At 43.2% G+C, this 25373-nt stretch overlaps 1 protein-coding gene across 4 annotated transcripts in view; it reads left to right on the top strand.

The window, feature by feature from the left end:
- The window catches only part of sema5a (sema domain, seven thrombospondin repeats (type 1 and type 1-like), transmembrane domain (TM) and short cytoplasmic domain, (semaphorin) 5A), a 127566-nt gene that overhangs the window by 14093 nt on the left and 88100 nt on the right, over positions 1-25373 (top strand). For all 4 annotated transcript variants that reach the window (XR_004694183.2, XM_035142654.2, XM_035142652.2 and 1 more), the window contains exon 2: positions 20439-20651. Coding sequence is in view for 3 of the 4 variants with exons in the window: in XM_035142654.2 (XP_034998545.1) it covers positions 20504-20651 (148 nt within the window). In the remaining variant the exon portion in view is untranslated. The remainder of the gene's footprint in view (positions 1-20438; positions 20652-25373) is intronic.

Below are 25373 nucleotides of genomic sequence, written 5' to 3'. Positions count from 1 at the left end.
ACTAAATTATATGAATTATGTGAGGGTAATAAGAAATAAGCAGATCGGTGTTAAGTGCGGCCAAATTGCTGCTAATCTGCCACTCTAGTTGACATTGTAAGGAAGAGGGGTTATTACTCTCCAGCTGTGTTAAACATTAAAAGCCTAGACAAAAAATATGACTTTAAAGATTCTATTTTGGAACTTTTCACCTTTAAATCCAATGAGATTAACTTAAATCTAAATAAATCACTGTATAGGATGAATATAATACACAAAGCCTTCTCGAGCTGGAGTTATGCTCTTGCAAAAGATACACACACTAATGTTCTGGTAAACCCACAGAGGAAGACGTTATTTGAAACCATAGGTCTCAGAGGATCCGCACACACACCTCCCAAATCACAGCAATGCATCCCCAGTGACGCAAAACATGGCAAACTAAATTTGTCTTAAAAGTATTAAGGAGGAGAGAGAAATTCCAAATGGTTTTAAAGGGGAAATATAATTTCTTGCTCTGTGATTTTATTCCGGGACGCCCCAAGAGAGGCTTTTTATAAAATCACAGTTCAAAAAGAAAATCACAGTTCAAAAAAAGTTCTTATTTGTCAGTTCAGCTCAGATCTCCTTAAAAGCCCGCTGTCTTCTGATTGGCCAAACTCGGAGAAACCTCCCTGTCAATCCATGTAGCGACTCTCTCTTTGAGCTATGAGGATAATTAGGGGTGTTCATGTAGTGTTGGAGGTTCACTGTTGTTTTACCCATGGGTGTGTATCACTCTGTCTTTCCCTTTCATGCCTCTACCGACAACGAGGCTCCTACTTTTGTTTTTTTTGCCGGATGGATTTCCCACAGTTATTCCAGTTGTTCCAGCAGCTACTACCTGGGGAATGTCATGGATACCTAGCGCGGAAAACAAAAGCGCTATCATCTTTCTGTTTTTTTGTGTTTAGTCGACTAGCTCATAAATCATGTCGTTGTTTCAGCTCTATAAATGCAGAGACTCAAAAGCAGAACAACAGACACTACGTCAACGCCTAAAGGAAGAGACGTCTGAATATAATAAATATGACGGGATAAACCCCTGCGAACAACAGACATACAAGTGTTAACATACGACAAAACTACCGTCGTCGTAAACCACTCGCTGAGGAACAAACAAGCAAACAAACTGTTACAAGTGGGTCAGGTACACTCACACTGACAAAGAAGCATTTCAGCGGTAATAGATACATTTGGGTCAGGTAGACAGCTGTGCACACACACACACACACACACTCGTCGAGGTAGAATAGAAAGCGTTCACTTACACACAGAAAACAAACCTAAATACAGACAGACAGGAACATCTGTTCTTTGCCTACAATCAGGCCCAGATGGACCCCGGCACCGGTGTGTCAACAACAGCGGAGACCACACATTAAATGCGCCCAGTGTTCTCGTGACTGACTCCTGGGGATTTGGAGGAGGTGCGGGGGCTTTTAATCAGGACCACAACCTGTAATTGTTATCATAATGACACAGGAAGGTATCTCCGGATTAATACGTGCCATCATTTCGGTGGGAATGTAGGCCAGTCGACCAAAAATCGGAGGAGCTCAGTGTCTTGCGTGGCTCTGAGGTATCGTACCGTGCGTGCGCTTCATGAATATGCATCGTGAGGGCAAGTTAACTTTTTTCCTCTTTTTTCCTCTTTTTTTTTTTTTTCACCTCCGCAGCAATATAAGACAGAACCTAAACATAGAAAGTGAATTAATATATTATAGTTAAAAGCGATGATATCCAGCTTTGATGTCGAGCCATCAAAGGCCTCGTGAAGCTACACGGTTCAGAGGGGCAGCGTTGCACTCCACTGTATATTTAGCTGTGAGCTTAAATTAGACTTGTCACAGCTGTACACACATGCCATATGGGCTCGTGTGTGTCTTCTTCATCGGCCCGGGAAGTTGCAGCTGATTTGACGGTATTGTTTCTTCTGCTGGGTGGCATTAGGAAGGGATGTGGCAGCATGTAGGAATTCATAGAAAGAAAAAAAGGGGAAACGTTTAAAGATTGTGAGTGTGTGTTTGTCCCTTTAAAGTCTGTGTCTGTGTCGGCTTGTCCTTGCGCGAGCCCTCATTTCAGCACAGAAGGGCACAAGCACCTGGCCCGTGCCTGCCCAGTCAAGTTAGCGGAGGAGCCTGCAGCTACGAGGGCTCCCAGAGTTAATACTGGCTCAAATAGAGACTCCAGCTTCTCACTTTTATCCCCTGAACCCTTGGAGTCCCCCCACACACACACACACACACACACCAAACGTGTATTGAACAGCGACACGAACCCTGAAGCCGCACTGTGCCTTCACACACACACACCTGCTCTCCTACTGTAAACCTGCTGACACATGCGTTCTTACAACAATTACACACCGCTCTCCTGCCTCCGAGCCAAATGGCGAGGTGAGGTTTTGATGACTCCATCTTAATAGTTTTACCCAGACGGAAAAAATGTTAAACATACGCTTCATCACCTCTGACTGATCGTGTTTGTGGTCACGAATACTCCGGTTCTTTTGAGGCTCACAGACAGACACACTCGCTCTTTGCAGTCTGTAGTGCCTCACTCTCTCTCTCCCTCTCTCTCTTGGTTTTTTGGAGTGATGACACATTATCAAAGTGATTTCTATTTGTTACGCGGCTCATTTGGGTCAATTAGAGGAAACTCGCTTTGTGTTGTCAGTGTTTTTATGGGGCACCGTGGCACCGAACCCGAAGGACTCAGAATTAGCTGTCTGAGCCTGACGTCCTCAAATATTCACAAATGTTTGTCATAAGAAGTCTTGAAAGGCTGCGATGATGCTTGGAGGCAGTTATGACATGAGCTGAAAAGAACATTGTTGTTTTGAAGAGCGATGAGAGTGGCTGGTTCAATGTGTGTGTGTGTGTGTGTGTGTGTGTGTGTGTGTGTGTGTGTGTGCGTGTGGTTGCGTGTGCGTGTGTCTGTGTCACTAAGTAAAAGCACTTCATAATATGAGCCCCTAATGAGTAGTAATTTTGCTGTTAAAACAAGGCTTAGATAGATAGATAGATAGATAGATAGATAGATAGATAGATAGATAGATAGATAGATAGATAGATAGATAGATAGATAGATGGATGGATTCATGTTCCACTGATACATGCGCTCAACCAATCACGAGTCAGTCTCAGCTGTCAATCATGTTTTACCGGAACAATTTTGCATCGGTGTGATAAGAATTGTACTTCTACTTTTTAGATTGGTCCATGTCCCATCCACTGACCTGGATGAGGCAAAGGTTTATAACCTATACTGCAGCAGCCACCAGGTGGCGATTGAGACGCTTCGGCTTGACCTTTGGGGAACTGTCACATCGTCCATCTTTATATACAGCCCATGATATTAACATATGTTTCTTGGTAGAAACAGAATATATGTATTTTTGAAGCAGAATCCACCATCAGTTCCAGTTCCATTGACATCTCTTTCTTACAAATCTAAAAATCTATATAATCCTCCTTCCTCACAGCATGAAACACCCTCTGATCATTCTTTTATAAGACAATACAACAACCCTGGATTCATTTTTAAGAAAGCCTGACCTGAGGGTGAACACATATTCAGAATAGAGCTCCCTCCCTGTGTGCTACCTCTCACAGTATCTGGTAAAGTGTAAGAAATTGTATTAGGTCTCATTCACGTGCTTCTGCAGGTCTTCTAACAAATCAAAAGCGACCTGATAACATCAAGCGTTTTCTCTTTCAGCCATGTTGTTGCTTTTAGGGTTGGCAATTCCACCACTTTGGTCCAGACGAAAAAATCTCAACAAATATCTCAAGGTTTATCGTACAATTTGCTACAGATATGCACGGTGCCCCCAAAGGATGAATCTTATTGACTTCCCTGTTCTCCCTGACATTTCCTGTAGCACCGCCTGCACATCAGAGCTTTCACTTTGTGTTTACTTTGTCCATGCATGTACTGTTTCGGACCAAATTACACCCACTACAAAAATCAATCCTTTGTTACATTAGCTGCTGCAAACAGCATTTCAAGCAAAGGGCGTAGCATGACCTTCACATTAAAATGCTTTTATTGTAAAGCACATTTGGGAAGTGATGATTTGCTGTAACTGTATTTACTGTAACGGGGATCTGTCGTTTGTAGCCGAAACCTGATCTGCTTAGCACGGTCAGGAAAATACTGATCCTGTGAATCGGACCTGGGGACCACCATGTCTAAAGGCGATTGCTCAAACCGTAGATTGTGTTTGTGTGTGTTTTCTCTCTGTGTGTGTGTGTGTGTGTGTGTGTGTGTGTGTGTGTGTGTGTGTGTGTGTGTGTGTGTGTGTGTGTGTGTGTGTGTGTGTGTGTGTGTGTGTGTGTGTGGTCTGCACCCCTGTGATCTAATTTCCCCTCTTTGGCATTCTTCTCACCCCTCCCTCTGTCTAATGTGGCGTGTTGATGATTTAGCAGTACACCGGCGGAGTGGATTAACTGTGCAGGCCACGCTCCCTGTCTGAAGTTTGGTGCTTCTGAGGGAGGGCAGAGTGTCATTGATCAGCGAGAGGGAGACAGTGTGGAAACATTACAGTGAGACCTGATTAGTAAGAGTGCAGCGTGACTCGTCGAGGGATCAACATCAATAATGGCACCGGGAGAAAATTCAGCGCGAGCCTCGGTTTTTCTATTTCCCTCAGAAGCCCCCCTCCTGTCCTTGTCTGCAGAGTGTGGCGTGTGAAAGTGCTTCATATAATCTGAACTTTATGGATCCCTATGTAAACGCTGCAAAGTCAATTGTCAACACTGATGTTAGTAGTTCACCTTTAGTCGGTTAACGTGTGCTACCATTATTTATATCACTTCTTTATATTAAGGCAACCCGCTGGTTCACCCATGGCTCGCTGTCAACTGGTGCTCTAAAACACTTGTCGTGACCTTCCAACTGGCATTTACAGAGGAAATGTACCTGCACAGAAGGCTTCGTCACAGCGGTTAATGAGCACATGCTAAAGGACAACTCGGTCATTAAGCCAGTGGACCTACGAATGTACATAACAGCATGATGTGGGGGAGGTTATGATGCGGGTATGTGTGCTGTGGTCTTACTTTCTTTCTTTTAACCTTACAGTAACACAGTTGTATTGAAGGAAAGAGATAGTGCAGCTAATTAATATGACTGTGTTTTGAAGAAACTCATTAATTTTTATATTATGTTTCTCCAAATAATGTACATTTCATGGGTTGAACCTGACTCATGACGCCATCCGGTGTTTCAACCCGTCTTGGACCTTGCGAGGCCGATGCTGCCATAGGCTCAACCCTTTGGGACATTTTCTACGTTGTGAGATTTATATTTAAGTTAACGTCCTCTAATCAAATGTGGAAGAGTTCATTGTAAGACTGGGGAAATGGTGTTTAGAGACAAACTGTGATCCGGTCTCACTGCAGCAGCGTAGCCTTGGGTTGACAGGCGACTGCAGCGCCCCCGCACACTCACCTGGGTAAAAGATATTATTGGTAGGGATGGCAGTGTGTCGCCCTTGATTTATTGGACATTCTGTGGAATGGTAATTACATAGCTCTATAACTTATTTGAACGTTCACTTGCATTAGCCCTCTAACAAACGTTACGTTGCCTCCACCCTCTCCTGCATTTGCATTGTCTCAACCCTGAGAGCTCTGGCTTTGGGCGTAACTGAGTTGGAGCCAATGAACTGATGTGGCTTGGGACTGCCATGTTCCCCCACCACTTTAATGTCTACTTTAGGGGATTCTGGAGACATCCTCCACTTCCTGTGTGGCAGAGGTGTCTCCCGATTCGGTGTCCCTCTCTTTTTTTGGGGGGCCTGAAAGTGTCCCGACAGTGACCGTCTCACATCCAGCCCCGCTCCCCTCACCCTCTCAGTCCCCTGCCCTGTTTTAAGCATTATTTTTAGGCTCTGAGCTGAGGGTGATGTTACACTAATATTGGTTGTTGATCCCATTAGCAGGAGGACGACATTAAGCTAAGTACAACTATAATTTTGTGTGATATTCTGTTGTGATGAACAAAATGTGCTGTTAGATTGACGTCGCCACCATTTTGTAAGACATCATTAGGGACAGTGCTGAAGCAAACTGTGGTTTTGATTCTCAAGAGAAAACCTCATTACACAGGCTTTCAGATGCAGCTATGTAATGATGGACATCTCTATGTCTATCATCTGCTAAAGAGGGAGTGTGTTTGGCGAGAGATGTATTTGTGTTTGTTGTTTGCTGCTCCGCAAACAGCCCGGCCTCCCTCGTGGGGGAAAATACACTGGATCACAGGAGGAAATGCAATTATCACCTCCCTGCATGCTCCTAATCACAGAGGCACTGATGGTCAAAGTTACCCTCTTTAATGTTTGCATTTCAAAGACACAGCGCAAAATCATTTGATTCGCTCACTCCCATCTTCACAGGATGTAAATAAGCTTATTAATCAGCCGTTCTTACTATGTGCATCCCATGACCTCAAGAGGAGCGACTGGCTTTTTTTTTTTAATAAGGTCTTTGAGGACTTACCATTCAAATTAATGTATATACAATTGATATATTTATAAACAGTAACACTCTATTTAGTAAACCTGAAATATTCGGTTGGTGTGTGTGTGCTCATTTTATGCTATCTTTACATACGAAGAGATACGTCCACTAGAGGGCAGCAAAAGAGTCAGAAGTAACGACATAGATGCCTAATTTCTTAACAACTGTCCTTAGTTCATCTTGCCCCCAATTTCCTGTGGTACTGCTCTGATTTGTCTGTTTTAACCATATCCGTAATCTTTCATAGGACGAAATGAACGATGAGTATTAAATGAAAGCTCTGTCCGTTTCTGTTTCTGTTTCTAAAGCATTAATGAGCCTTTAATGTCTGCAATATTTCAGTTTCTGCTACTGTGCACAAATTACAGTACGTACAGTGTGTGTGTGATATGCATAAACGCAGAACCAACATGTTTCAATTGCCGCACCTCCTTAATTGCACCGCAGACTAATAAAGTCTTCCTCTGGACTCCGACTGCAGATGAAAAGTTACTGAAGTTGTAGTTCCGTGGTTCGACAGCAGCCTTTTCGCTTTAACATGGCTTTAATAGATACGGAGACACAAGTTGCCCGAGGCTAAGGACTTCAGGTTGGTTCTGAAAGTGGCTCCAAGTCTCTGGTGTCTCTATTTTCGAGGAGGTTACCTGTCGCAGTAGACACATGCATTCAGCTCCTGGTGAAGCACAATCCTTCGCACTCCTCACCAGCGTGCATGAAAGACGGGGGGACAGACAGAGGCGAGACGGAGGGAGAGGACATCTGTTTGCTTGGTTTAGCAGAGACACGATCACATCGGATGCCTGCAGGCACCGTATCCGACTCTGCTCCTCTGTTGTTCCACTTTACCCTTGGGAGACATGTTCGGGGAGACGGAGACACAGAGAGACACGCGCATGCACACGCGCACACTCGCCCACGCACACACACAAGACCACTTCTGCTGCATGTGAAAACAGCTGCCGCTAACCAAACTCCTCTCACCCTCTCATTAATGCAATAACTTCCTACTATTGTGCCTGTCTCTGGTGTTAATGGGGAAAATTACAAAGGCCAGACACTCAACAGACACACACACACTGACGCGCACACGCCCCGGTAATTAATTGGTTCCAGTGGAGCCGAGAGCTAATTTACTATCCCTCCTGCCACATTTCTTCAGATACAGTAAGACGAGTCATCTCAAGGCAGCTTCCTTATGGCTCCTTCCCCATCAGAATCCTTTACGTGTGTTGAAGTAAACGTGCCTGTGATTTTCTTTTCCTGCCAAAGAGGTGGTTGTTGTTGTTTTTCAGGCATACAATTACCGGGCTGTAGAAGTTGGCAGGCTGTTAGGCTTGTTATCCTGCATGTGTTGATTGCGAGAAACGTGGGAAGATTGATTACAGTGCACCTCCCTGGTCCCCGCCTCCCTTTGACTCTGACTGGATTGGACTGCTGTCAGTGAAGGATCTGATTTTTAAAAGACTTCAACAACTGTGATGAAGTGTGTTTTCTTTCGTGTTCCATGTTGCCATGCATGAAGTGATGAGAAAACCAGTAGATCAAGTCTTCGAGTTCAGAAATGAATCGACGCCTGAAGCAAATCAGAAGTTATAAATCCACAATCCACAATGGACTGTAATAATTTAGCTCTTCTCCAAAAGCGCTTTAAAGTACAAGTCACATTCACACACACATACATGGTTCTATATGCAACACTTTTTCCTTCACACGCGGTCAGCTTAGCCGTCAGGGTCAATTTTGTTTTCGGTACCTTGCCCAAGGACACTTCAGGATGCAGACTGGAGCAGCCGGGGATCAAACCGCCGACCGTCTGGTTAATAGATGACCTTCTCTTACCTCCTAAGCCACAACAGCCCCTCAAGCGGCTTCACAGTAACTGCTCTGTATAGCAGAGAGTACAATAGTTAAAAGTACAGTATTAAGCTAACCTCTGAATGTAGTTGAGTGCAAGTGTAAAACCTAAAAAATCGGATTAATGCTGAAGTGCAGTATCTGGATAAATGTACATTTTTAACTTTTGCACCTCTGCCGTGGAAGATTTAACAGAACATACTGTACAGTTGTAAGTTTGCAGCTCAGGGGCTTGACCTCTCCTGCAGAGGAATCGTATCTGTAAGAGATTCCATCCATCATTCCCAGAGTCATATCCTGTCACCACTAAAGCTGATATGATTGATTACAATATTAGTAATGGGATGATTCAAAACCGCAGCGCTCTGTGCAGAACCCCCCAAAAAAAAAAAAAAGAGTCTCCATTGACTAATTTCACGTTGTCAGCGCAATAAGAGGAATTTACCCTTGGATGACTGTAATTTTCTTTTCATTTAGACTCTACTTAGCACCATTGCTGCATTAAGGTAGTATTTCCTTCTTCTCTGAGTCACGCCTGTGCTGTTTTTGAAAGTCTAGATCAATGAGCTGTTCCCGTAGTTGGTAGTTACCTTTGATTTTTAGCAGAGCAGCGAGGTGGCCTCACTGTGCTTCCGAGGTGCGGAAAGCAGGTGTGTTTGTACGAATGGCTGTTTTAGACCCGCATCTATGCACAGCTGTAGACAGTGATAGTGTAATTTTGCTCCCGGTGAGACAGTCGGCTACCCGTTAGCCAAGCATGTAATTAAAGCTTTAAAAATGTCACCATTCCTCAGCAGCCGGGCTTTATGTCCCTTATCGCTGCATTCCCAGGTGAGTGTGTATGTGTCTGTTGGAGCGCACGGGTGTAATGTTTGTGTTCCCCTTTATGTGCGGTGAGTTATTTTGTTGTTAAGTCTTGAGCCATTTTCGCACACCGCAGCCTTGATCAGGCGCGAGGTGACACCTCTCCTCGTTCGGGGGATGGGCTCTGCCGATGCACCGCACACAGAACAAAAGCTTTGAACTTGGAGAAATCTTTGATGCCGACACATTATCTATATTCTTCAAACATCCACGAAAGGATTGTTTTGATCTTCTCCAGGGTGAAAACAAACGTGTCTTATGATTGCAGTTTTGGTTTCTGGGATCTGTGTTAATCTTCAGTTTTAGCTGTTAATTAAAAGTAATCGGTGACTTTGAAACTGGAAAAGAACCCTGAAACTTTATTTAAGGTGGCTGGCAGCGAGCGGGCACTGGCTGTCCTGTCAGTGAAGTATCTGTGTAAAACCTTGCTCTAGAAACATCATCTCTCAGTGAGATGTAGTTTTTTGGGACAGTGGTTTCTTCTCTAGGATTTAAGCCTCTCCAAGCGCTTCAAGGATGTTGTGACAAGCTGCTCCCTGTGAACAGCACTTCCTTGACATTGAGAGCAGCTCAGACAGTATAGCCTAAGGGTTTGGGTTATGTGTCAGCGCTGCTGTTTCAATAGCTGATCAGTGCCTGGGTCAACCACTACATTTTTTTAACAAGTTGATGATGTATTGCACAGCCACCTCTCAGCAGCAGCAGTAGCCTGTTGTACAGGTAGAGACAGAACTTGTAGCGAAATGTTTACTGGCACTTGAAGGCAGCTGTGTGCCGTCCATAGCTCCTAGGACCCCATCTTACACAACGCCAAGTGTGATGTAAGTGTCTTCGCTAGTTTTAGAACAGCACAGTGGTCAATATCCTGTTCTGCGCCCACGTTGTTTAAATGGCATATGCATTTGGGCCAATTTGAGGCCCATGGTCTTAAAATGAGGCAGTGGAAAGCGTTGGAGACGATTGACTTTTACATCAAAAAAATCACTAAACTGAAGTCATTGGTGCAGAAAACAGTTTCCTCTGGAGAGAAGCGTTCTCTCAACTAACTGGCAGATTGGTCATTATACAAGACATCCGCCTGGCTTTTAAAGGGAATGAGTGATGGCGCTCTGATTGGTTTATTGCAAGTTATGCTCAATTCACAGCTATGACTAATAAAGACATCAATTACGACTATTCTGAACTGTGCACCTGTTGTATTTGGACATGCTCTAAATGCACCAGCACTAGGCTTAGATTGTTAGAATAGAAACTCTGATGAAACAGATTTGTCATTCCCTGGTCTGCATCTCCTGTTTTTTTGACATTTTGAAATTCGTCAGTGGTTTTCTCGGTGTTCAACATTTTTGGGAAATACACTTATTCGTTTACTTCCCGAGATTTAAACGAGACGACTGACACTGTCCTCATCTCCGTACGCTGAATGTAAAACTTTTGGCAGAAGCCGGATATGTTAGCGAAGCATAAAGACTCGAAGCCTAAACATCACCTCTGAAGCCGAGCAATTAACACGTTGTGTCTTGTTCGTTTGTTAAAATGACAAAGTGCCATTTTACTTGTCAGACAATTACTTGGCCGGGAACAGTCACTTCCTGGAGTCTCCTCTGGTTGCCTGGAAACTGCTCAGAGTCAAGAAATAGTCTGACCCAGAATTTTAACACTTAGGTAAGTATACGGATTTAACAAATGAGAAATGTGTATTGTGTGTTAATTTGTGATCTTTAGAGAGAAAAATATAATTAGGGTATTTAAGTTAATTATCTCAGACTGTTTGTTAAATCAACATGTTTTTAAGAAATAATCTCAAGTTTTCTTGTTGAGAATTTGCCTGTAGGTAAAATGTGATGCTAATGCACGAACGGTAATTTGTGATTTGAATGTGTTTATTAGTGAGTTTTGGAAATGATGGTTGGATTTCATTAACCCTGGACAAAAGCAGGCTACCGAGCCCTTGTGCCACATGAGCTAAGTTAGCTGGTATCAATCTTCAAAGCTCTAATAATACAGTATCTTAAAGCACGTTCTCCCTGCATCTTTTTGCATAGCACCGTTGCCAAAAGCCGAAAGGAAACCAACCAAGCAACCTGGGAGATGATTAATTTTCTGTAATTATAGAGGTGGCTGCAAGTCCTGACTCTGCCTTACCTTGACCTAAATTTAGAAGTGCACAGTTTCGAAAGCCCTGCTCTGTATTCAAAGTGTTACCCTGCCAGGCTTTCCGTAATGCTTTTTAGTCACAGGTCAGATTGAACTACCTCCAGCAATCATGGAAGCACGAAGACTGGACCAGGTCATGCTGGTAATTGCTGTCTGGTGGCGTGTGAGAGCTTTTCACGCAGATGTTTCTCTCCTATCAGGCATGATGTCGCATTTTCTTTCCTGCCACACACTGCATGTTGTTGCAGCCGTCCCTTGTCTGGAGGTTGTGCTGCGTCGACACACACACACGCCCAGTAGGCGCACGTGGTCGTGCACCAGCATGAGCGCTCGAGGATAAGCGAGTTGAGTAAAAACAACAGCAGGATTTGGGAACCTCTGGAGAGTTAGGGTGGGACGCAGATGAAATTGCCGGGTGTGTTTTCGAGCAAAAAAGAGGGAGTTGGTGTGCGTCGGCCCATGTGAGTGTTTCTCTGACTCAGTGATTGTCTGCAAATGTGTGTGATATACAGAACGCCCTGGTCCACAGCTATGGACACAGTATACAAACTTTATTGTGTTTAAAATTCATTGTGTTTGTGCAAAGAATAAAAAGAAATTGCAGCGGTATAGATATGTACAACCATTACTCAGCAGCAGGGTGTGTGACATTGTCTTAAATTGACCCTGACACAACCCACAGTAAAAGTTTTTACAGAAGTTTCTGTAAACAAACTTTGAACTAAGCTGAGTACCTGTGATTTTTCAGCACAGCAGCAAAGAAGCTGCACCAGGAAACAGCAGCTGTCCTCAGCTGTGTTAACACAACAAAGCACAACTATCTGTTTTTCCACGTCTTTTAGCAAACCCACTATTTGTTTGATTAAGCGTTTATTCCAAGTTAGAGCTGTTTGTGGAACAGTTTGAAGTCAAGACTGAGAAAAATACAGTGTCACAATAAAGAAATACACATGAGCAACCAGACATCACAATCCCCTGTCACTATCAAGTAGAAACTGTGTCCAGATTCAGAGAGTCAGGAGTGACTTTCTTTGAAAGCTGAGAAAAAAATGTCTTGATTTTAGCATTTTTCAAAATGCCAAATCAACAGCATAATTAAAAACAACTCAAGATAATTAAAAACAATCTGGAGAAGTTGAATGTATCCTTGCACCTTGACTGCTTTGGAGATCTTTTTCCGTCTTTTGCTTGCAGCTGTCACGGCTACCACTCAGTTGTGAAGACACGTGTGTACCAACGCCACTGCAGGGAGAGAAGTGTAGAAATCAATTTTGACAAGAATGGATGTAACCTATGTTTATAATTTCAAGGAGATCCAAGATCCTGTTTTCTTTCTATGGCTCATGAGTTATCGGCCAAAAATGCTAAATCTGCTTTTACTGCACCATTGATGCCATTCACCTAATTCAGTTGAAGGCTCAATCGGTGAAACTGTTTTTGTACAGTAATGGAGAAATGGAAAAGAGAAAAAGTGAGATGACCACATTATCTATTGATTTGTGCAGACAGACATCTATACAAGGTCAGATCACTACGAACATGCATTGCTCAGGTCTTCCAGTGGCCTTAGCTTTGATTTAGTTTACGGTGCAACAAAAGAGTCGGGGGAAAATAAAACTTTGTATTCCGGATTCAAATAGAAAAGTAATAGATATAATATATAGCACATAAAATACATGGACATGAGCTCCGATATGAGACAATTTTTTTGCTCATGCACACACAAGTATGATGAGTGCAGTTGGGTCTATAGTATCCAATGAGCCGTGTACAATTGGCTGCTGAGCCAAGGCCGCCAACATCCCGGAGCGGAGGGAGGGGGAAGTTGTGTAAGACGCAAGTTATGTCTGTTTACTATAAAGTTCTTGTGTTTTTTGGGGGGTGAAGAGGAAACAATGTGGACACAAAAACATTTCTATTCTAGCCCATTTTTTTTAAGGCTCATTTAGGCTCAACATTAGATATGTCATGTCTGAATTTGTGCACATCTTCTGAAGGCTAATGGGTACAGACGAAACAGATAAAACCATTGCCAATAGGAGCTGATAGTACACAATAGAACACGAGAAAGAAATTTCAACAATGGCGGAACTTAGACGAGAGATTTTTGCGAGTTAGTAAGTTGGACCTCCACTGTGTGTACGTCATGGCGTCTTTCTTCAGAGGTAAACTTCCTCCATCGTCGCCATATTTGTTGTTGTCAGAAACTCTCAACACTGCGCTGCCCTCCAGTGGATGTAATGCTTACCACCCATGCCAATATAAAGGATGCATGGAAGCATGTGGGCAGTGACTTCGTATCTCTATTTGTACGTAAAGGCAGCGTAAATGAGTCTTAATGATGACTTATATTGAATCCAACAGCAGAAAGAGGTTGCTTCAGAATGAGGAAGGTGGAGTGTGAAATGCAAACTGGGCTGGAGAGAGAACTGAGAGAGCTGTTGACTCGGTGTCAGTGTGTGAAAGACTGGAAAAGACAAACCGCACATGTGCACATTTGATTTGCGCTTCAAAAGCCCACACTGTTCGCCACAGATAAGGTTCAGAGACAAACAAGCCATCTCGTCCAAGTTTGCTTTCCAATCCCACTCTTGGAGGGACATGGACATGTCTTCACACGGAATTAATCTGTCCCCCGATCTGCGAGGTCACCGAGCGGAAAGGACCCTGCTGTGCGGAAATGAACCCAATTGATGGCGATATCATTCTCTGTTTCATCCTCCGCTGAGTCCATGAGACACCCAGTGGACTGAGGTTGACTGAAAGCATAAACACGGAGGGAAAAAGGTCAATGATAGGTAGAAACGTAGAGGGGCAGGGGACAGGAACGATAGAAGTTTGAATAATTTGACAGATGTCAGTAAAAAAAAAAAAATCCTCATTACAGCCAAGAAAGAATAGAGGTCAGTCAGCTGGCCTCTTCATCTGTCAATCATGTTATGTTTTGCGCAGCAGCCTTTCACTCAGTCATCAGTCTCTGTCAGTCACTCGTCTATATTATGTTATCTTGGCAGATCACTTGTCATTCAGTCTGCCCGCCTGGTCATCTAGTTTGTCGGTCACTCAGCCAGGGAATCGGTCGTACATTTGGCCCGTCAGGCAGCCGTTTGCTGAGCTGTGACATTTGTAGACATTTGTCATTTCCATCATTGCTATTTTTTTTTTTATCAATCAATAATTTAGCTCAATCGCAGACTAATCAGTCAGACAATCGAGTGGACAGCTGTCCCTGTCAGCCAGCAAAGTAAAAAGCAAACATCTCCGTCATTTCTCTGTGTGTGTTTGTGTTTGTTTGCTTTGGTCCAAACACAAGACGCCAACATCGTAGCTACCAGTTGGCAGACAGGGACGCAGAACAACAAACAAAAGCTGGCAAGAACCCGCCTGATAGACAGAGCGATAAACAGCCAAACACCCAGACGGTTGCATCCAAGCGTTCTGCCTCACAAATCGTAAACAGCCACGTATATATACAGTAAAGCAGCTCCGTGTTTTTGTGCTTTGGTGTAAAGCAAAGTCTGGGCTGGTTTTACTGGTGTGTGTGTCCTGTCTGGCCAGAGAGAGAGAGAGAGACAGAGAGTGAGAGAGAGAGAGAGGCATCCATCAGCACTGTGGTGTGACCCCAATCTCACACTACTCTGACTGTGTTTGGACAGATGGATCATCTGTACCATTCGTGTTTGACAATCTTGTTTATGTGCGAGCGTGTATGCACGTGTCGCTGTGGCGATCACAAAGCCGGCGATTATTTGGGAGTCTATTCATTATGTATGGTGTAATGTAAGCACCATGAAGTCGCCCTCAGACAAAATCAATATTGCTGTTAATATGATCCTCTCTCCGCTCGTTACTGCAGGAAGACTTCAATTGATTAGATAGCCGACACCTCAACGGCCGAAATGCAAAGATGTAGAGCGTGCGCGCGCGCGGTGTGTTGTGTGTGTGTGTGTGTGTGTGTGTGTGTGTGTGTGTGTGTGTGTGTGTGTGTGTGTGTGTGTGTGTGTGGTTGCACATTTTGAGGGACCAGTGTGAGTTTTTTGACCTTTGGCATAAAGACATTTTGGGAAAGTGAGGACATTTTGGGCATTTACTTTACATGACTGATGGTTAAGACTTGGTTTTAGAGTTCAGGGTGATGTCAGAGTTATGGTTTGTCATTTAGTTGTAATGGCTAAGGTTAAAGTACGGGCCTGCGGATCATGAAATTTACATTTCACTATTTTTCCCAGACTCTAATGGGTATAGATTACGATAGGTATTTGTTTTTAAACTTGAAAAGATGGTAATAATGTTGTATTGTACGGCAATCGCCTGGGGGCCCCGAGTTCAGAGAGGGCCCCTGAGAGTGGCTGAGTCCAGAGCAGCAATCATTTTGTGAGAACCTCCTTAAACTGTATGATCGGCTGTGTACAGGAGGCCCCATGCCACAAGCTTTCTACTGAAGGCTTTGCAGTTTTAAAGGTTTGGTTGAAGACTACAGTGAAGAGTTTGATTTAGTGCCTGGGTCCCCAAAAGTCCCTTAAAATGCTCTTGCTAACGCTCATATATATTTTTCATGCAAAGCCACATCACTGATTGATGTCTGATTGTATTTACGACATTTTCCTGGATGACTGTGTGCTCTGGAGGCAGAAACGACCTCGGATAAAACCCGGATGAGTTTAAAACAGCCAGAAACTGTGTGGGCAATAAAGCAAGGTACTGATGACGGTCTGTAAATGTGTTTCCTTAGTTTTTTTATTGCCTCCGCCAAAAAGGTTATGTTTTCATTGCTGTTTCTCTGTCTTTTAGCAGGATTACACAAAAACGACTGAACCAATTGTCTTGAAACTTGTTGGATACTTTCGGATGTGGATTGTTTTAAGTAGGCGATTCCAGGAGAGTCTTTTTTCACGGTCTTTGTATCTGATCTCAATACATCTACGGTATATGCAATATGGTGGTAAACTTTGGTGGAGGTATGTGCTTTAAGTGCCGTTCTAGGTTTGAAAGAGCAAAACAGTGCATATCAGGATAGTAACCGTTCTTACAGTTATTATGCAGACAAATACACAAGCAAAACCCAATTAGAACTAAAAAAACATCAATATAACATCAAAGTTTCACACTATCTCGGCTTGCATGATGTATTATACATTATTATCTGCTCCGCACATGCATTTCTAATGACAACATCGTTTACCCCATGCTAAGTTTTTGTGTTGCTCAGGTTCCCTCTGCTCCGTGCCCTGAATGTACTCTGCTGTTATCCATCACCTGGTCCCAAGGTGATTTCAGTGTGTGTATGTGCTGTAAATGCTCAGGCGCTGCACGAGCGCTCTTGTGTGTCCATATTTGTAGAAGTGTGAGAGAGACGGAGAAAGGAGTAGGAGTGGGAGCAGCAGGAGCAGCAGCAGCAGGAGGAGGAGGAGGTGGAGGTGGTGGTGGTGGTGGTGGAGGAGGCTTGTACTGATGCCCTGGAGATGATTTAGGGTTTAGACCACCGAACAGCTCAGAAAGCTCTTCCAGTTTTCTCCCACAGGACCTGTCAGTGCGTGGCTTGTTGTGAGTTAAAGAGAAAATAGGATCCACCAGAGATCACTTCAGGCGAATGAAACAACAGTTCAAATGGTTTGGTTTTAAATCAACTCCTGGCTGACTCTTACTTAAATAAAAAGGCATGATGCAAATGACGTGTGGTATAAATCAGGTTATCCAAGGGCCTTTAAAGTGACATGTGCATTTTCTTATTTATGGCTTATAAATATTTACAGTGTCTCAGAGTTTAGAGGTCTCCTGTGTGTCACTGCGTGATGGCAGGTTTTCATTAGGGTTCCTCTTCATGCTAATGCAGCAATGGAAGCATGTGGAGATTCATTCAAACCAGATGTTGGAAGTATAAGGCAAACACAATGAGGGCTTATATGCAATTCGACTCTGACTTTAAATATGCAAAATGCTATTTTTGCTGTCACTGCAGAATAGAAAAATAAATTAAATTCAAATTCAAATAAAAGTCCCATCGAACATAATTTAGATTCCTTCATTCCTTCTTAATCAAACCTGCTATTTTACATATTTTGTTTAATAATTCAATGGTTAAATTCAAGATACTTGGTTGGGATTGTGACCATTTATGATATTATGAGTAATGGTTTTATTAGTGAGTCCCTTTATGTATCATGCACAGACTGAATATAAAGATGGACGACATGATAGCTCCCAAAAAGTGAAGCCGAAGCATTTTAATCGTCACCTGGTGGCCGGCTGCAGAACAGGTCATGAATCCTGCCTCGTTCATGGGAGCAGATAGAACATGGTGCTACAAACTAAAAAGTTAAATTACACAGCAAATATTTTCTTCTCAAAGATGGATTCTCTCATTTTAGGTAGTTCTTATCACACTGAATTGTGCAAGTACTATCTTTTCTAATAGGTTTGTTTTTTATTAGTTACTTTATAAATGAGTTGCAATGTCTGGATTGACAGCTGAGACTGACTCGCGATTGGTCGAGCGTATGTATCAGTGGGACGTCCCTACCGCAGCTCCATCCCCCGATCACTACTGCACAGACAAAATGTGCAAGATGGCGGCCTTCGCGTCCTGACTATTTTGGATTTATTTATGGATAGTGGGAGGACGTGGTAGATGTGTCGTCCATCTTTATATACAGTCTATTTTCCTATGCAGGAGGATGCACATACCATTTTCACGCTATTCCCCTGACTTCCCGTTGGTGGTGGTAATGTGCAAAAAAAACAAGAAAGGCAAAGGAGAAGAAGACAACAATCTAGCAAACATGTGTTGGACTTCAAGGAAACACACGAGGCGTTTAGGTAACAAAAAGTTTTGTTTCTTTACAAAAAAAGACTACACAGGGCACCTTTAACATTATATTTAACCACAATTAAAAGACTTTTAAAATCTCATAAACTCCCCACAAGACTACAAAACATGAATAAAGCTGAAATTGCCACATGATAGCTTGCAATAGCAGTAGATATTATACATGTACAACATGGTGGAACTGGTGTGATTTTTAAATACGCACACCCACATGTGTTTGCACGTGTGCGGAGACGCGTACAGGCCGACAGGAGGTTGTGTGCATGTAGCAGAGGGAGCAAGGTCAACAAACCCTCTGACCTCGGCTCCTGCTCCTGTCATAGTCTGTGTGTGTTGGAGTGTGTGAATGCCCGCGGCCCTTTTAAATTACACACGCGACTGCAAAAACAGCAATAATCTCATTTCCTATGTCAAGTTCCCCTCTGTGCCCAGAAGATTATGAAATATATTTCCGCTTAGTGAATGCAGACATAAAAGTTTATAAGACTCAATGAAAAATGACAAGAAGAATGTTCCAGCTAACAGACGACCCGCTGAAAACGACTCGCTCACTTTCAGCTGCAACAGGTAAAATGGCTCTCCGGTGGCGGAGGAGAAAAAAAAAAAAAGAGGTAGGAACTGTCAAGGAAAGTGGCAGACAAAGAAAAGTGACATGTAAGATGACAGAGCGACTAAAGCGGATACGCGAAAGAGTATAGAAGCTGACGAGTGAATCATCGAGACGAACGGGGCGAGGAACAGAGAGAGGCAAGTGGCAGTGGCTGTCACTTGCTTTCCCCCCCCGCTGTGGATGACAGGTGTTTTACATTACTCCGCGGGTTAAGGCAAACCACATATCCCCCACTGCAGCGTGCGGTGATACATTGGACTTTAAATGAATTCCATAAAAGCCCCAAGGTCACGACGCTTATTCATCCACACTAAAGGCAGAGTAAACTTTCCATTCTAGGTGTGTTATGTTACCCCAGAGCCACTCTAAGCTTTCTAAGGACGATTCATACTTCAGAGAGGAGACAAGACGAGGTTTGTCTGCAGAGAGCAAATGTTCACCACCACAGCTCCGTTTGGCTTTTCTCTTCTTTTTTTTTTGCACCGTGCAGATTTTTCTATGTGCAAAAAAATAGTTTTGCTTATTCACCACTTAATCAGATCTGTCATGGACGGAGGACTGTTCTGTTCCTCCTATACAAAACACATCCCCCCCTCCCCAGTTAGTGGACAACAAATGAAAAGCACATTTCCACTCCGCAGGCTCGGCTACAGAATACATTTTCAAATATGATACATTTTAGCAAAGCCAAATTGCCATTACTCGCCCTTTTATAGTTAAGATATTCACTCATAATGTGGGATACATTCGGGGAGGCTTATTCTTCTGTTGTGCTCGGCGCGAATCATTCCTTGTGATAGAATGACATGAATGATTAAAAAGCAATGATGTAGATGGTCTAGACCACTTATCAATGCACCCCCACACATAAAAGAAAGAAATTATAAACAATTGAGTCGCCCAAACGGCTTTGTTTTTCTTGTGGCAAATGGCTTTTCCAGGACGAATGAGTATGCTGTAAGTGTTATAGTATAATATCCAGCAATTTGAGGATACGGGTGTGTGAATACAAACAAATCAGATCGGCAGCAGCCATAGGGTTTAATTGACCCACGAGGAGGGGTGCCGTGCAGCTGACACATCCGTCACCCGCGAAGAAACAGTCTCGTAATAATGGAAAACACACGAATGCACACAGCGCACATGTAAGAATGGCTGCCTTTCATCATTAAATACAAGAAAGCCTCCTCTGCAGTGGGAACAGAGACACGCACAGAGGGGATGTAATATGAGATATGAGACGACGCACTCGCAGAGACGCACTCATTAGGTGTTGGAGTTCATGCAGAGCCGTGTGTGATTCATGCAACGGGTGTCAGGGGTGAGAGAGGTGAGGTCTCCGGGTGCCTGTGAGGAGTACGAGCTGCTCCCAACAACAACTCCCAACACCCCCTGCCACTCGTTCTTCTTTACACCTCCCTCCCTCCTTCATGTTTCGTAAGGGTTTATTTTTTACTGCTTTTCATGAATACTTTGAGATTGTAGTGATACAGAGGTGCGATAGCGTTTAAAGCTTTTCAGCGCTTGTGACATCAGCCTTTGTTCAAACCCAAACCTGACTGTTTCTCCTCTGTCTCTCCAGGTGTGTCTTTCCAATGGTCTTGGCCCCCTGAGGCCTGAGGAATAGTGAGCCAAGCTCAGGCCCCCATGGGACGCCCTTTTACCCAGCATGCACTGCTCTTGCTGCAGTGCATGCTGGTCCTGCGGCCTGCAAGCGTGGCCTGTAGGAGAGGGCCAGTGCTGCTGCCTGAGTCACCCTGTCACAAGATGGAGCACCCACTCGTCCCACACTCAGGTAAACACACACACACACACACACACACACACACACACAAGCACCAGGGTGAGACCATCGATGCAGCTCATTAAGTTTTTATTTCCCTCCTTGGTTTTGTGAACTTCCCAGTATTCTGTACCCGGTAATTTATATCCTTTCATTCTCCATCCATTTCTCCCTCCCTTCAGTCTTTCACTTGAACCTTAATCATGTTCTTTCCTCCATCATCCTCTACCTCCACTTTACACAACGTTAGATTTGTAGACCGCATATGGACAGTTTCTGCACCGTTTCATCGGGACGTTTTTACTGTTGCTAGGAGACATAAACGCACATGGAGACATTGCCAATCCTCTGTTCGGAGCAAATTTACGGCCAAAGGAAAAAGAACAGAAGACATTGACATTTTTATCGGGCAGCTAGTTAACAGAGCCCGATTGTTAAGGTAATTTCCTCAAGCAATGGCGCCACAACAAGAATGCTCCACTGCACGTTCACAAAAAGAAATCATTATTATCATTGGCTTATTTTGTTGAAAGTACCAAAAGTAATCTGGAGTAAAAGAGTCAACCTCTACAATTGTCTTAACAACATAAAATCCACATGGGAATTATTATAAACATGTCCCAAAATAATTTGGGTTAAAAGAACCTGAAAACAATGAGCCTGAAACTTTGATTAGATTATAGACGGACAGAATTCACAGTTTAATTCAAAATGAGTTGATTTAATGTGAATTGACTGTTGATTAAACTCAAACAATTATTGTCTAATTAAAGCTTTGTTACCCCTCAAGCTGTGTTTCTCGCTGTCTATGGAAATAGTACAATTGAGTAATACTTTGCAATTAAAACGGTTTTAAGGGTATTTTAGTTTTTATAGGCCTTTTCAAAAATACTAGTACAATGTCAGGGATAGATTCAACAATGTTACTATACTCAAATAAGCTGCTAACGTTAGCATGTCTAGCTCACTAGCTTGATGCACTATAGTATAGTATAGTAGTAGGGCTACTTTCCAGTACCATAATAAACTCTTACTTACTTTTCCTTCAGTCTTTGAGCACAGTATCATGTATGTTGTCAAAAAGTCCATATTTAAGAGCCCTTGCATGAGATTCTCTTTTTCAAACGTCATTAGCACAGTTAGTTTGCCAACTACAACTATTCCATAGTTTCAGTCCTGTTGTTGAGTAGAAATGAAAAGCCTGCTTATGTCTACGTCTGCATGAAATCAAAGTCAAATAAAATAGTGATAATTTTGAAAGACATATATATTCAAGAGTTTCTTGCTTTTACTGGTTTCTGCTTTATCGTCAGAAAACTTTAATTCATGTTCAGTTTTTAGGCTGTGAAAGAAAACTTTCTCCTACTTTCCTTTAATTTCCTTTTTTCCTCCTCGGTTGTTCCTAGATGTACATAGCAGGCTGCGCAATTACCTTTGTTGTATACCTTAACTACAAGGCTCAGCAGGTTTTAGATACAGTTCATTGTCCTGACACTCTTTGTTACATTGCTCACTACATTAATGAAAAGCTGTGAAATGTGGTTAAAGGGAAGTATCAGTCGTGATCTTTGCAGTTTTCCGTACTCACTAAGAAAACAGCAAAATGTCAATGAGCTGTTTTCAGTCCAGTAGACTCCCAGTCAGATAATCACATCGTATCTGTTGTGGATTAAGTTTACTGAAGGACCAAGGTCACGGTGTGTACTAAGATCCATGCAGGCAAAACCTCATCTCCACCGCCCCGGCACAGGCTCTCACTCCGTCTTTCTTCCCCAGTCTTTGTCACTTCATTCTTAGCTGAGGTGGCAGTCCTCCCTCTGTGCCAATTGAGTGCAGTGATGATGACTAACTGCCCGGCTAACGCGGTACGTTCTCGCCCTGTGCTTTCTGCGTGCGGAGGACCACACACCAGCCAGCGGGTCAGCCATGGTCAATGCGTTTGTGTTCTCTAATGTACCACAATGGCCCATTAAGCTCCGGTGGCTTAATGCTTTGGTTGAAATATGGGAGCATTGATAAAGGGGGTCGACATTTCGGTAAGCAATCAGACATGGTTCACTAACACAAAGGCAACTGCACAGGGAAAAGGACGAGAGAGGAACTGGCTGTCTGCGGCTCAGTGTCTTTAGGTCTGAGTGATCAGCTGCGATGATACAATGGCTTCTTCCTGCGGCGAGGTGGATTAGAGGCTCTGCAGCTTCAATGGAGACATATTGTAGTAGTAGCGTGTTAAGTACTGTATTAAGTACCACATTGGGAAAGTCTTCATTAAGGTCCTCCTCCGGAAGCCGAAAGCTTGAGGGCACGTTCAGAATGGAGCTGATCATTTACATTGTAATTTACATCTCCTATCGCTGCTATACCAACACATGACAAAGTGGTTCATTTCCTGGAGTATGGGCTTTCAAAGTCTGACACTGCAAATAAGCTCGAAGCAATTTCCTCTTGTGTACCATAGCTGGGTTACTTTACACTGTGGAAAACTTATAAACATGTTGATTCTCTGTCAGGTTCGTAGCAGATCCTAAGCAGATTTAAGAACATTAATTCTTCTAAATAATGAAACCTAATGAAGTGTCGCACCGTTATTAAGATTTGACAAAGTTGAAAACGAGGATGACTTTTTTCTGCAATTTCACCTTGCAGTATCTTTACCTTATCATCCTTCCTTTTTTTAAACTTTCAAGAGCAATGTGTTTCTGTCCGTCATGTTTCTTAATAAAGTTTTGGCCCCTCGCTAATGTTAGAAATGGGAAGCTGCTGATCAGGGTGTTATCAGCTTTCGTGTACCTGTCTGCCCCTTTCCCACGGGAATCGAAATAAGTGTGATTATTCGTCATTTGGTTCTCTCCCATCATGTCAGGGGGAGATGATCTGTTCTCCACATCCCCAGATCACGCTGACATGCAACTTTTGAGTCTTGACTCACGGTGGCTGGCACCTGGATGAAATTTCACAGTTCACCTCACAGTGAATTACAGCCAGTCGCGCCTTCAGCGTTTGACTTCACTTTCGTGCTCTTTTGGGAGTGTTAGGTTACGTGTTAAACCAGATGGAGTCTATGCAAACCATAAAAAGGTGGAATTATTTTTCATAAAATTAAACTGCACTGATCCAGAAACAGGTATGCATGTAGGTTTCATTGGCTTGTTAAGGGTGTTGATCCCTAAAAGTTCATCCAAAGTTTCTTACGAGCTTGTTAACTACGCGCACATCAGTTCAGTTGCCGTGGTCGTGAGAGCTCCAAAGCACTGCAGACTTTGCGAGACTAGATGTTTTCTTGCTGTCATGCGGGGACAGGAAGTTTCCTTACAACACAAGCTTTATCATTGCACTTTGTTTACTTAGTTACCCTAATCTGCCAGAATCAGCACCTTTGCAGAGCAGCTGCTGAATCCCCCTGGTCTCCCAAAGAGCTTTTCACTCCGTTTTTCCCGATAACTTCTCTTTCATGGCCTGATGATAGTCTTTGTGCACTTCAAATGCATCTCATTGTTCCGAGTTGTACAGTACACACAGCTTTTAAAGACTGCCAAATTACAGGCCTTTGCTTTTTTTTTTTTGCAGTAAACGCAGAAGAAGTGTTAGTCATAAATGGAACATACAGTCACATACACATCCGCACAAACCGTGTGTAAGGGAAGATAAACCTCTCATTAGACCTATTTTCATTCTCCTTTGTGAGTCATTGTGCGCCATGTAATGTAGTGTAATCCCTGGTCGTTGAGAATGTGAATGTGTCATCTTCAGCCAAGCTGGGAGAACTACAAACACATTAGATTTCCCCTTGTGGATCACAACAACACAACAATCCTGCTCCACTCAGGGTAAATCTTACATACACACATACATTTAGAGCTGTACTGCCAGTGCTCAACTGTACAGTTGTTTAAAGGTGTAGTTTCACATTTTGTTATCAGAAACTATGTTAGAAGTGAGTCTGTTCATTAAAGCTGCGTTGAGACATGAAGTACAGACTTTTTCCCATAGGGGCTGTATATGAGAACGCAAATGTCTGAGTCAGAGTGAGCCCACGTGAAAATACAGCAGGGAAAGGACGTGTGGATGTCATGCGGACGGATGCAAAACTGAAAAAAGAGAATACCGATATCTCAGGGTGAAAACGAGGTGCCATATATGTAGAAACAAGGTTGAAGATTTGGTTGGTCAACTTGGGAAGACGGTATTCGAGAGCTTTTGGCGATAGATTCAATGCTGGTCTCAATGTGGTGTAAACAAAAACATGTGATTGCCGCAGCTAAAATTATACGTCATGTCCTGCCTCCTGCGTGCCTTACTCTGGCACCACGCCTTGCCTGAACATTACTATATTTATTATATACTGTATTTTCCTGTTGTTGTGACAGTGTCTGACCAAGACGACCTCCGGCTGCATTCTTTATATGTGAAAGACAAACTACAGAATATGTCAGGACCTCATTTTCTAGACATTTTCTGGAGTTCATGTCTGAAAACTGCTTGAAGCTGAAATGACAGCCAGCAGCTGCTTAGCTTAGCATGAAGACTTTAAGTAGAGAGAGCCAGCAACCCTTGCTCTATACAAAGACAGTCTAGACACCCCTATATTCAAGTACAAGGTTGGAGCTGACAGTAGGGTATTTGGAAGCAGAAGAGTGATATTCGGCTTCACCTTTAATTAGTAGCTCTTGCCACTGAATCTGAACCTACTCCAATGGGATTCTTAGACTCCCTGGAACAGCTCACAGCCTCAGC

Source organism: Hippoglossus stenolepis, chromosome 19 (assembly GCF_022539355.2).
Source record: "Hippoglossus stenolepis isolate QCI-W04-F060 chromosome 19, HSTE1.2, whole genome shotgun sequence".
Taxonomy (NCBI): Eukaryota; Metazoa; Chordata; class Actinopteri; order Pleuronectiformes; family Pleuronectidae; genus Hippoglossus; species Hippoglossus stenolepis.
The sequence above is the reverse complement of the archived record's forward strand: the minus strand, read 5'-3'. Positions and strand labels throughout refer to the sequence as shown.